The sequence below is a fragment of the Frieseomelitta varia genome, unplaced genomic scaffold (assembly GCF_011392965.1).
Source record: "Frieseomelitta varia isolate USP_RPSP 00005682 unplaced genomic scaffold, Fvar_1.2 scaffold_40, whole genome shotgun sequence".
Lineage (NCBI taxonomy): Eukaryota > Metazoa > Arthropoda > Insecta > Hymenoptera > Apidae > Frieseomelitta > Frieseomelitta varia.
This window is the reverse complement of record NW_025110146.1, coordinates 465,260-479,415: the sequence shown is the minus strand read 5'-3', so window position 1 is coordinate 479,415 and position 14,156 is coordinate 465,260. Positions and strand designations below refer to the sequence as shown.

The 14,156-nt window shown below is 33.2% G+C and overlaps 1 protein-coding gene across 3 annotated transcripts in view; it reads right to left on the bottom strand.

Moving 5' to 3' along the window:
- Nucleotides 1-14,156, bottom strand: part of LOC122531474 (glucose dehydrogenase [FAD, quinone]) — a 46,644-nt gene that overhangs the window by 23,988 nt on the left and 8,500 nt on the right. For 2 of the 3 annotated variants that reach the window (XR_006307288.1, XM_043659418.1), the window contains exon 2: nucleotides 5,063-5,232. Coding sequence is in view for 2 of the 3 variants with exons in the window: in XM_043659418.1 (XP_043515353.1) it covers nucleotides 5,063-5,232 (170 nt within the window). In the remaining variant the exon portion in view is untranslated. Of the gene's footprint in view, nucleotides 1-5,062; nucleotides 5,233-11,243; nucleotides 11,314-14,156 lie in introns of those variants that run through there. The other variant, XM_043659419.1, reaches the window with a different exon arrangement.

Sequence of the window (14,156 nt, the reverse complement as noted above, 5' to 3'; positions counted from 1 at the left end):
GGAACACTTCAATCTCCAAAACGATGGTGGCTCTCGAGTCACGAGAAACATCTTTTCACGTTTTCACGAACGTTTGAATTTTTATAATATACTTCTCGAGAGGGAATTTTGAGAAAGAACGTTGCACGAGTGTTGAATAAGTGTATAACGCGTATAACGAAATACAGTAAATGTAAATAAGTATGATTTATAATAAGCATGTGCATAAAGTGTGCGACGTGTGTGATAAAAGCAATTATAGCATCGTAGAAAAAGGCGTTTATCCACATTCATACGTGACAAGCATAAAATGAAAAGAATGTGGGATCGCTGCATCGTCTTGTGTCACACTGTGTCAAATTACGTAGAAGAACCGTATTACGTAATTCGTGGACACGTATGAGAAACGCGAAAACAAGCTAATTAAATGCATATGAACCGATGAACATGCGTATGTATCTCCCGAGAAATCAGTTAATAACGCTTCATCCTTCGTTCTTATTGTATTCCAGATGCTTGCGCTAAACAACGTGGCAAGTGACGCAAAAAAAGTTCAATGAAACAGCGTAGAATGTAGTAATAAATGTACGTGTGTATGTGTCTAAGGAGGTAATAATGACTTGGCGAACAGTGGCAAACAGTTGGAGAACCGAGCGCGTCTAATAAGAATATTTAAATCGAAATTATGAAATCTTTTTCTCTGCTCGATGATACTAATTGATCCAGAAGTGTAATTATTCCTTTTTTTTCCCTCTGAGGATTACAATAACGTTTCAATAACTATGCTATTCATAGAACACTGTACCGAGGATGCAAATTATTCTTTAGATATATCTCAGACCAGAGTAATACAAAGGATAAGGAATAAATAGAAATGAACCAAAAAAAAGCAAACAGTGTGAAAATAAAAAGAAAAGAAATAAAATGCGTAATTAAACAACGTAATGTTAATATTGTTGTTAGGTGTTATATTACTGTGGTATTATAGATTTTAATGTATACTTTCACTTGTTAACAGATTATATCTATTAATATTGAATATTGTATTGTATAGATATAATTAATAATAAAATAATTGGTATATTTAGTAGAGAATAATATATCATTCTTAATATATATATTTAGTATTAAACTTTAGATCTTCGAAAATTTCTTGTATCTCGTGAAGTGCTTTTAAATTTATACACAGAACAATTTTAAACTTTCAAACTTACATAGAATAATAACAATAAATTAATAGTAGATAATAATATTAACATAATAAAATATTAGTAAATTTATTTGAATATATCAAAAATTCTTTCAGCATTTTAAAAATTATCTATCCTTAATTGATCCTATAATATTATTAATATTATTATATTATATTATATTTTATTATATATCTATACGTACATTACCTATTATGTACCTATAATATTATTATATTATATTACAATATTATAATATTATTAATCCTTAATTATCCTATAATTAACTATTCTTAACAACTAACTTCTGGCAATTTTTCTTCTTCCAAAAGTTTTCGCGTTTCTTGCAAAATGCAATTTTGAACTTCAACAATCAATAACGTTACTTGACTCTCAACGACACAGACTTTCTTCGTACTTTCGTCTCGTTAATTTCACCCCGACCGCGTCTGAATCTTCCAGAAAATCTGGCGCGCACGTTGCTTCGAACCGTCCTGAACGATGCACTTTCAATTTCACCCAATTACCTATAACTCAGGCCACGGGTTCGCGGCTGTTTCAAACAACAGCACGAAAGACCTAACAGTCGAAACCGGTTGCCTCAGTAAGCATCCGGCATAAGTAAAGTACAAGCGCAGATTCACGGAGGCAGGCGTGATGCAACGTGAGAGAATCATTGGAACAATGGTACCCGGGGTCTATTACGCGTGGATACATAAGTACACGCAACGATTTCACGGATACGTACAGTCAGTGGCAGAAATCTCTACAGGCGTCTGTCGAATTTTTAAACAGAACGGTTAGAAGAAATATTTTGGACGTTTCATGGACTTTAAAAATTGGTTACCATCGATTTGGGCCATTTCAGAAAGTACGTGTGTCGATGGAGAGAAGACGCGTTGAGAAGTCTTGAGAAATGCAGAAAAATTTGACAGCAATTTTGATATTCCGATTGATACATAAAGTTAATGAAATAGACTGAAACATTTCGTGGCTGGTTGCAAGAAAATATTATTTAATAGGAAACTGGTTTCCTAATTTGGACTGTGAGTGTTTTAAATCGGATCATGTTTACATTTCATTATTTTAAATAAGAACTTTTATTCAAAGACATACTCGTGTATTACTAAAAAAAAAAAAATAAAATAGAAAAGTGACTTAGAAAAAGAGTAAAAAGTATATAAGAAAATCTAAAAAAAAAAAAAAAATAGACCATGCTATTTTTCTAATATCTTTTTAAGATTTCAACCACAAGCTTTCCTAAAAAAAAAAGACATTCGCAGATATTTCTTAAAAAAGAAATTTAAGAAACTAAATCGATTTTAATTATTAGCCTAGAAACGTCAGGTAAATTCGAATTGTGATATCATTAAAAACGTGAGTCTTCAAGAATTCAAAATCAATAGCTGCAGTTCGTACAAATTCAAAGAGAAATTAAAATAAATTGGTATTTGCAAAATATGAAATCCTTGTTCCTCTTCAAGTTTTAACTTCAAAATTTCCAGACGTACGTAGACTTTTGCGACTGACTGTATATTATGCACGGATGCTTCCGAAAGCGACAGAGACGACAGGCTAGTTTCTAGTTTCTGTACGGTAATACGTGAACCGTGTCTGTGACAATTAAGAGGGTCTTCTTCGGTGTCGTTCAACCGACCCGATCATCAGACATTCTGGTTCCTGTTCGTGTAACGTTGTTTGTCGTTCGTTTGAAATTCTTCCGGAATCGTTTTCGAGCCGCTCTGATGCTTCGTTGAGGCTCTAATGAAACGAAGCGACGTGGCACACGGGAATAGGAAGGATTAAGGATTTATGAAGCATATACGGAAGTCAGAGAAAAGATGATGATGATGGAAAAGACAAAGGATTAAAGTGATATTGACGTGTGTTGAATATTTTACTAAAATTTTTATTGAATATTATCGATAATATACTGGAGACTTTACTCAAGTGTTTTTTTTTTTTTTTTAGGTGTAAATAACTGCACTTCATAACACATTTGTCGAATATAGTAAATGATTTTACTGAAATTATTGCTAAAACATTCAACACGTTATTTGGGTCTTTTAGGTGTCAATAAGCGTATAATTGACAGTTTGTGACACAAGCGTCAATACAGTCGTTGAATACAGTTAGTTCTAAATTTTTATAGTTGGTTCTAGATCCAAATTTTTGCTTCTAGATGCACCCGGAAGTTTAAAAACCTTTGAAGTAAATTACATATATTGGAAAGAGGAGTCTCGAGAAACGTTAAAGTTAGAATTGTATTGAAGTTAATGTGAAAATTATTTCTTTAGAGAAAAGAAAAGGACAACATGAGTGTAACGTTATTTGACGAGATGGTAGGTTTTAGGGTAAACTGCGGCTTAAATTGGAATTTTGCAGCGGACTAGCGAATAGAATTTGCGACATGCTGTTGAACAAAGACTTACGAAAGTATTTTTTCTACCGAGAAATTTTCTGTTTCTCTTCGCACTGAAAGCACTGTAGTTTCATTATTCTATTGGCTTCTACATACGTATATTTTTGTTTTAGTTCCATTATTTCACTAATTTTTATTTCACTTAATCAAATAATTTTATAATTCTATCCAACCAAACGATGAAATGAATTGCAAAATTTGTAGGAAGCTGGCGAAAATCAACGATAAAAAACGTGAAAATTTTTCCGAACGAACTTTCGATGAATTGAATAAAAATTCATAAGTATCGATACATATTCATAAGTATTAAATTAAATTTAATTTTCGTTTATTAATTAATTGAGAAGGTATACGTAAGCGAGACGTTTATCCGCTAACATATCGCATACGCGATTTAATGTTTTCGCGAATCTTATGAAACATGTTATCAATCTCACACTGAACATGACAATTCGCTCGAGCGAAATAGATTTATGAAGTACCTACAATTAGTTACGTCGGAAGAGAAAATTTAACGTCTGGATTAAAAGTGACAGTGAATTTAAAAATATTATATAACGGAGAGGTAATGTGAAAATTAAAATGGACGTGCGAGACGAAAATTTCCTTACGGGAGCATAATTACATAATACGTGCCACTATATCGACGTTTTTAGTATTCTTCGAAGCTTTCGGGCAATATTTCACCGCAAACGTCAATTTCGTTCATATGAATTTTTCTTTGATCAAACGATCTGAAGGCGAGTAACAAATATATAAGTTCATCACGCAATGATACCAATTTTATTGACTTAATTCTTTAAAAATACATATGCGGAGAAATGACGAATGCAATCGTATTGTGTGCACAGGCAAAACAGATATCGGTTTAGAATTGGCAAGAGGATTTCATCCAAACAGGACGTGGAAAATGAAATACAAATCCTTATGGATTTATCTAGACAGCGAGACAAAGTATCGAACGATACTTCGCGAAATAAAACGAAAATCGACAGTCGTATGTATGATTGGTTTTTGTGTGTTTTGTGTATATGTGTGTGTGAATATATATATATATATATATATATATATTTATTAGCCTCTCTAAATTCAAATCTCACAACGAACTCACTGTCTCGTTTTAGAACGCTCTTAATTTAGTATTCATAAAAGCAACTCCGAAAAGAGATATCACAGATACACGCCCGAGGGTTTCTAATCGATATTCGGTCTTCTTTCTTTTCGATCTCGATCGAAACCAGTTTCTGGATTATCGAATTCTTTCTATCAAAGGGCAATTTGTCATTTCGTCTGGCCGTGATGCGATCTGAGAGTTCAATGTCAACAATAGAATAAATTATAATACAATACATTGTATATTCATTAAATTGTATATTCAACAAATATTGCATAAATTATCGTCAAAAGAAGAAATCACAATTCCTTCCATTAATAATAAACATCGTTTGAAAGGATATTTGAAGCATCTCACCTAGAATTAACGGTAGGCGGTGATAGAGGCCTGTTGCATGGATCCTCGAGGTCGCACTGGCTGCGGAGAAATACTTCTAAAAGGCCCATGAACAGCATGAAGGACGAACCGCCGCATGTTGATGCTAAGGTCGGTCCAGTCGAAGGGGTTAATGGACAGTTGCAACTCATCTAAAACGATAATTATTTTATTAGTAACGAAAAACCAATAAACTTAAATCACGACATAGGTTTATCGAAGAAGCTTATTAATTCAATGGACACCATATTTGTTGCTATATTATATTATATTTGAATAAACGAAACTATATTATATTTCAGTCAAGTAAATGAAACTATCTACTGAAACAACAAAAGCAAATACGATTATTGTACCATGAGATTTATATAACGACAGTTCTAAGAATTTTTACATATAAACAATGTTTCTTAGATACAATTGCCATTAGCAGAGATTGTATAATAAAATTAACTTAAATCACGACATGGGTTTATCGAAGAAGCTTATTAATTCAATGGACACCATATTTGTGCCATTTTGATGCTATATTATATTATATTCGAATAAACAAAACTATATTATATTTCAGTCAAGTAAATGAAACTATCTACTGAAACAACAAAAGTAAATACGATTATTGTAGCATGAGATTTATATAACGACAGTTCTAAGGATTTTTATATATAAACAATGTTTCTTAGATACAATTGCCATTAGCAGAGATTGTATAATAAAATTAACTTAAATCACGACATGGGTTTATCGAAGAAGCTTATTAATTCAATGGACACCATATTTGTGCCATTTTGATGCTATATTATATTATATTCGAATAAACAAAACTATATTATATTTCAGTCAAGTAAATGAAACTATCTACTGAAACAACAAAAGTAAATACGATTATTGTAGCATGAGATTTATATAACGACAGTTCTAAGAATTTTTATATATAAACAATGTTTCTTAGATAGAACTGCCATTAACAGAGATTGTATAATAAAATTCCTTGCCGATTGAAAATTATTATTTGTTTCATCTAATGTTCATTATTATTTTAATAACGTCCGACTTCGAACTAAAGGAATGCAACAATATTTACTTCGATATCTTTAGTAATTTCGTCTTCATTTAATTTTTATTCTCATCTTTCTTTTTATCTAGTTATCGAAAAGAATTAATGAAAAAGTCTATTATCGTTGCGTGAAGTAAGTAGAAGCTTCAGCAACGGAAACATCTGCGATCATCGAGCGAACGAACGAATGGCGATTTAATTATCTGCGAAGCTGAGAAAGAAACGTAACACTTCGAAGAGAGCTCTGATTGGAATAGTGAGACAACTAATTTCACGATCGCTCGAGCCAGGTTGCACTTTCGTCGTTCAAAGGGTGAAGGAAGAAGGAAGCGCCAGCAGGCAGATAGACTTTCTACTTCAACGCTTTGTCTCGGACCCTTCTATCCGATAAAAATTCATTGTAAAAAAGAGAAATTTCCTTGCAATGAAGGTGACCGTCTTCTGGTCACTTTCTAATTCCATCTCTTTTATACGAGATCATCATCTGCTCGTATTGAACACTCGCTTTATGTAAAATTCTACTGAACTCCGTAGCACGACTTTGAGAAATTACGTAAAGTATGTGACCACGATTTGGTCTACGTAAAATTAACAGAATTTAAGAAGTAGTAAATATTAATAAAAATTTTAATAAATATTAATAAAAATTGGTGGTAACTACAGCAATAATAATATAATAATTTATGAAAATCTTTCAACTGAAGGAAACGTTTCGCAAGAAAATTGAAAGTACAATTAGGGATAAGTGTCTTTGATTCGATAGAAACAAATATTACAGTAAAATTCTAAAAAATTGTAAATCTAACAATGACTATTATGCTTGTCCATCTAAAAATTCAAGAAATGGAAGTACACGCTGTTGAAAACATAATTAAAAAATCCACTAATGCAAATGACATGTATCTTTTATAAATTTTCGACTATAAAATCGTCGAGCGATAAAAGCTCCAAATTTATCACAAAAAATAGAATTACGATCGGTAAATAATTTTTAATCATGAACAATGATGCATGGCAGTCGAGATATCTTATGTTTTTGTGTCATGACATCAATCGAGACTGCTCAATTTCGATACAAATTGGATTCATTTCACGAGGAAATTCATTAGTATCGAGTATCGAGAACACTAGACGAATTCGCAATCATCGATATCAATAAATGCAAAAATTGCAGAGTCCGCTGTGCCATTTGCACCGTTTTATCGAGGCCATGATACTATATTGATAGAACTCGAAAACTGTTTCTATTCTGTAATAACTTGAATACTCTCAGCAACACGAGGGATATAGGTTTATCGATTTATGTTTTTTGTTTGTTGACTACAGATTTTTAAATTTCTGTCACAAATTTAGGAGAGAGAGAAAGAAAGATTCTAGATTCTAGATTCCAGATTTAAAATTTCAGCTTGCTTCTCGCTTCTTGCTTCTAAGCAACCAGCGTCTAAGAATCTAAAAACCAGCGATTAAGAATCTAAAAATCAACGACGAAGAATCTAGAGACTTCAACAGAATTTCTCTATTAATACTCCTAGAAGGATATTGCTAATATTTCTTATTCCAGAATAAACATTCTTAGCTCCGTTCATTGGACTCGTTCTTATTATTCCTTAGCAAGCAAGCAAGCTGCGTACATACGTAAACCAATAATTGCGAATAGTATACCTTGAATTGTAATAATATACCTTCAGTTTAAAACATTTTCTTCTCAACTTTAAACCACTGAGAACAACAAATATTAACTACGAAAACCCAAATTACTCTTTCGTATATCTCTTCTTCTTTGTTTAATCACAACCATCAGAGTCTCTCCTCGCCTCTGTCAATTTGCCCAAATTAAAAGTCTCTCCACGATCGTTCCTTTTAAGACCTCTTCAATCGTTCAAATCCTTCAAACTCCTCGAAGCTCTTTCGACGTTCTATTCAATTATCCTCGATTAAAGAATTTACGACATTTCAACGAGTACAGAATTCCTATATCGAAGTCGGGTCACGCAGACATACAATCATGATCGATGCGTGGAATTTACATCGAGAATGCCGATCTTATCTCGATCAGGTCTCATTTGAATGTATGCTTTATTTTCACAATGCACTGATCATTCTTTCGTTTTTTTTCCCTCTTTTGTTAAAGATATTTCTGCGTCGTGTAAAGAATGGGAATGTGAAGATATTTTCCTACTTAAAGATGTTAGAAATTGTCTTGACAGGATGTGAAAGCATAGAAAAAATTTTTACAATCACTAGAAGTACGCGAAAGCGTGAAATATCAGGAACACGAAATTTTTTTCGGACGGGTACCCGAAAATTACGAGATTCTCGAATTTATCGGAATTTTCGAAAGAATCGAAAGGATTTGGGAAAGGATTGGGGCCAAGTTTAAATAATTCGTTAAAGCCGACGCTTTCAACTACATCGAAAGGTCGCAGATCTAGAACCATCATTCGAGCAATTCCTTCTGTTATATCTTTTGGTTTAAAAATCTTTCGCGTATCATTTTGTACCAGCGACAAATTTTGTATCGATTCAGTTTCGTTTCTAGTACATACACTAATGTTCGAATGCATATGCCTGAAATGGCGTAATAAACCAGTAATATTTGCATACTTAGTTTTAAATTCATGGTGACAATGCGTGCATTCCGCCTTTGTGTCATATTTTTTCTTGAAAATGTTCCCAAACAGAGCTTCTCTTTATCTTCTTCCTTTGCACGATATCTTCCGCGCTACTTCCTGCTAACACAACTTTACTCTCACTACCACTCGACATTTAAAGATTTTCAATCTTTATTAAATTCACACAGATTTTGAAATATATACGTCTGAATTTCCCGAGTTTCTCAGCGATACTGCTCAACAGCGTACATAATGTCCAAATGCTAAGCACGCAGTCACACGTTCGTTTACATCAGGTCACACGATTCTTAGAATCCGTGTTTCCAATAACTTCACTGGCAGAAGAAATTAAACTATGTATTTACATATTTTGTAGGCTGTTATACAGCGTTGTAGAGTAGTTCGAAAAACGGTAGCCAGGTTCTCGAAATTTTCGAGAATCTCGACTTTTTCGGGAAACCCGATTCCTTTGGGAATCTCGAAATTTTCGGCAACCCGACCCGACTCGTCCCGATCATCCGGTTCCCGATATATTCGGGTTCTCGTACACCCTTAACAACCATCTTCAGAAACCTGATGAGTTTTTAGTTTAATTTTAATCTTGAGTTTTCAGTTTAATCAAAAAATTTGGATATTGTCAAAAACAATGACCTTGAAGCCTTTTACAACTACCTACCAGAAACCTGATGTATGATCTTCTTTCCGCCATTTTATTGAACTTCGAATATCTATTACATGATGTAAAATTGTATTTTCCTATTTTAAAGATGTTAGAAATTGTCTTTGCAGGATGTGAAAACAGAAAAAAATTTTTTTCACGATTAAATCTACAACCTGACGAGTTTAGTTTAGTTTTAATTTTGAGTTTGATCAAAAATTTGAATACTATTGAAAACGGAGTTGTACCATATCTTTCCTGGATCACGCAGCTATATAGAGAGTACTGACTGTAAATTTTGTTTTCCAATTGTGAACAGTCATTTGGCACTGCAACGGTGCTGCTACGTTTCGCGTTTCCTCTTCCTACGCGACTTGTTCTCGCTCTCATCACCAATCCAACGACGTTGTGAATCGTAATTATTGCCCTGCAGATGTAGATACACGTAGAACGAAACATCACGCGATTCTTATTGTTCTTCTCCAAAAAGAGAGAGACAGAGAGAGAAAGAGAGAGAGAGAGAGAGCATTTGACTTCGTCTTATTTGTCTTCTTTTTCCTTTTCTTTTCTTTTTTTGTTCGAGGAATGATCGATGAAGCGAGGTGAACGCGAGAATCGAAGAGTTCGATGCTGTGCAGGGAATTTACAATCGTTTGTTTCGCTTTTTGTCGCTGGTATTACGCGAGACGCGTTGCAAGGTGTTACGGTAATCTTCGGAGATGGGATTGGATTTTACGGGAGAGTTGTCGGTAGTTGCGAACGCGATAGAAAGTGGGTGAGTATCGGTACGGTATGGTGAATGGTGAAATTCGCGAGGATTGAGGATAAACGTACGGCCGAGGGAAACAGAGATGCTCGTTTTGACGACAACTTTTTCAATGATTTGATCAATTCGCAGCGTTCGTAGGTGGCGACCAGAACGAGGATTTTGTGCATTTTGAAATTTTTATGAACGTCACTGAAGAAATAGAATTTTAAAGTAACTTGTTTTATCTATCGTGTATTATGATATACTTTACTTTGGATATAAAATAAAAAATACAAAAAAATATTATAATATACAGTAGCTGAAAGAAATTACTTTTAAAATCTATTTCTTTAGTGATCTATCTCTACGTTCGTAAACATTTCGTGTATATATTTCTGCACCTACCAATTTTCTATAAATGCATAAGATCCACATCCTAGTGGCGATTATTTAATTTTAAAATATAGTTTTCTTCTTTAATTTGGATGACAATAATGATTGATAAAACTGTAAAACTGGGATTAATAAGTTATTAATTCCATTAATAAAATAATATAATAAACTAGAACCAATAAAATAATATAATAAAATATTATAATATACAGTAGATAAAACAAATTACTTTTAAATTCTATTTCTTTAGTGACGTTCATAAATTTCGTGTATATTGCATCTACCAATTTTCTATAAATCCATAAAATCCGCATCCTAGTGATTATTTAATTTTAAAATATATTTTTCTTCTTTAATTTAGATGACAATAATGATTGATAAAACTGTAAAAATGAGATTAATAAGTTATTAAAATAAAATAATATAATAAAATATTATAATATACAGTAGATAAAACAAATTACTTTTAAATTTTATTTCTTTAGTGACGTTCATAAATTTCGTGTATATTGCACCTATCAATTTTCTATAAATGCATAAAATCCACATCCTAGTGACGATTATTCAATTTTAAAATATATTTCTCTTCTTTAATTTGGATGACAATAATAATTGATGAAACGGTAAAAATGGGGATTAATAAGTTACTAATTAAATAGAATTCATGCGAACGGAGTTCTACTGTAAGCACTTACCTCGGAGAACTACAGAATCTTCAATGAGACAAACGAAACTCATTCCTCTCTGGCTAGCAATAAATAGGATAAAAATAATACTGAACAAACAAATATAAAGAACAATGCTATTATCCCCACTTGGCCAATGCCGGCAGTACGTCATTTCTCCCGATACGGAATCTCTCTCAGAGAGTTATGCTAAGTCATGTGTGATGTTTCAACATTTTTGCATCTCAGATGCGGATAGTTAACAATCTGTCTAAAAATAGCTGCTGAAGATAATATTATAATGCAAGCTTAAACGAAAAATTCCGACGTGACTTTGAAACGAAACAGTATTTAATTGAAATAATAATTGGCAAATAATTATTAACATAAGAATAACTGGTGAAATAGCAACAGATATATTTTAGAAAGATATTTAGCGATCGATCACTGTCGAAATTTTTATTCATCAATCTCCATCAAATTCACGAGTTATCAATAGCCAGAATAACCAACGATGCACACGAAACGCATTGCTTAACCATTACGTTGAAACGAATCTGTTCTCGCACTTGAAATCCCATTAGTCACAAAGAATGAGCAAATCATAGAATTCAGTTGTGTAGTATAATAATCAGAAGTTAGGAATTCTTCTATTCTGATCGATGTTACCAACAAAGGATAGATACTCGATTTTTCTACTTAATTTCTAAATACTTTCGGAATAATTGATAATTATTCAAACAGATCACGTATTATTACTTTAGGTATCACGCTGATTTTCTTAAATATATCAATTCGATTGTAACTTGAGTTTGATCGATGAAAGAAAATCACGTGTGTTTGAACACCAAATCACGAAATGTTATAGCGTTTAAATTACAGAATAATATGGCGTTTGTAGAATGGATTTCAAACGTTAATAATTTAATTCGAGGTATTATAAAAACTCGAGATCACGTTGAACGTGACCCGATATTTAAAATTCCTAAAAATCTTGGTTTCCACGATTCTTTGAAGAATTTCAGTTGTAATAACAATACGGTGTTCGAATTCAAATTTTAACATAATTTTAAGTTTTTCAGTAGCAGAAAAATTCAAACTCGATTCGATTTAATGTTATACCATTAAAAATCTTGACGTTGAAATTCTGAGATTCCATACGTTCCGAGTCTTTCAAGTTTCCATAAAATCTCGAAAATCTCGATGGGTCTTGAAAATATTGGAAGCTCGCGAATTCTCGATACGTCTTGAAACATTCAGGACTTTCTAAACTTATGGAAACTCGCCAGATCCAAAACTCACAACACCTATAATATTAATTACCTTTCGATTCACTAGATTAAAAAGAGGATGTTATAATTATTACAATTTATAGGCGATCAGTTTGTTGATCATGTTTTTCGTGTTTTTTTCGTATTTGTATGTTTTAAACAAATTTTTTTCGCATAAATGCCAGGCTGTCTCTTCTCTTAATGCACATCTTTCCGAGAATCTGCACGAATGTGTAAACAACTTTTACTTAGCAAGTTTCAAATTCTAACTATTTACTTTTACGTTTCATCGTGTCATTAAATAAGTAATTATTTGTTAGATGAATAAACTATTAAATTAATTATTTTATTAAAAAAAAGAAACGTCCATTCGAAGCCTAACTGACTATTTTATTAACAATTATACGTTTTTGTCATATTTAATTTAGACTAACAGACGAAAATAATATTAAAACTTCATTCTCCCATTTTAATTTTTACGTTCTACATTTTATAATCTTATTCTGCGCTCCAACTGATCACAATCTATCACAATTGACAGAAATCACCGATCATATTGAATTTGACAAGAGCTTCAAGCCGACCGTCTGATAAATTATTCATATTCTTTTTCTCGTCTCATATTTCTTTTTCAACACGTTCGCGGACGATCTAAGTTTGCGTACAATGTTGATACGAGCACTCTCTCAATAAAATTAATTTGCAAAATAAAATGATCAATAAAATTAATTAACAGATCGATAATATGGTCAACCATCTTGTAACAAGGTTTATTTTCTTCGTGTTCTATCGAAACTAAATGCTAAGCGAGAAAAATCTGCTGCATGTGCAGTGGCCGTTCGCGAAACTTGTTGATCGTTACTAGTTCCGAGTGATTTTACGTCACGCTAATTATTCCTAACATGCCGACTATCGACTAATTTCAAGTGTCGAATCGATGTTGTGCACCAAACAACATGCACGTTACGCGTGCAAGTATGCAAAACGTAGTGTTACAGTGCTTTCAGAGTGCACATCACCACTTACGTGTCGTAAAAGGACACTGTCCACGCGAGCGTGCGTGCGTGATCATGTGCACACACCTTCGTAACACCGTTACGTTCACTGACCGAGAACCGCGCCGATTACGAAAGTCACGCAGTTCTGCAGCTTCTTTTTTTCCCTCGGTTTTCCCGGGTTCCTTTTTTTTTTTCTCCTTTTCTTTTCTTCTTGTCTCGCGACGCCCTGTCAGACATACAACGCGCGACAGACTAATTGCACTGCGTCGTTTCTCGATCCGGGACGTACGTACGTACGTACATAACGAACATAGGTAGAACATATGTCGAAAGCTCGGGACAGTGAGAATTTCGCGTCCTCGACCGAGAATCTCTCCCTCGTACCGGAATGCGACGCAAGCATCTTTGACTCCAATTGCAACTTACGTTACGGTTCGATCCATCTTAATAAATTGTCGCGGCAGTTATCAGGGAAAATATCGAACAGCTGATTCCGATAGCAGAACTCGAATATTTTTCGCAACAACAGGATCTAGCAACGAAACAAGATTCATGATGGATACAGGGAAAGGAGAAAGCAAAAATAGAGAATGACTGCTAGAAATATCGATATCGAGGCAAAACGTATCCTGCTTTCTGCTTGATTGCAAGTCATGAGAATTTCGTAAAGTGAC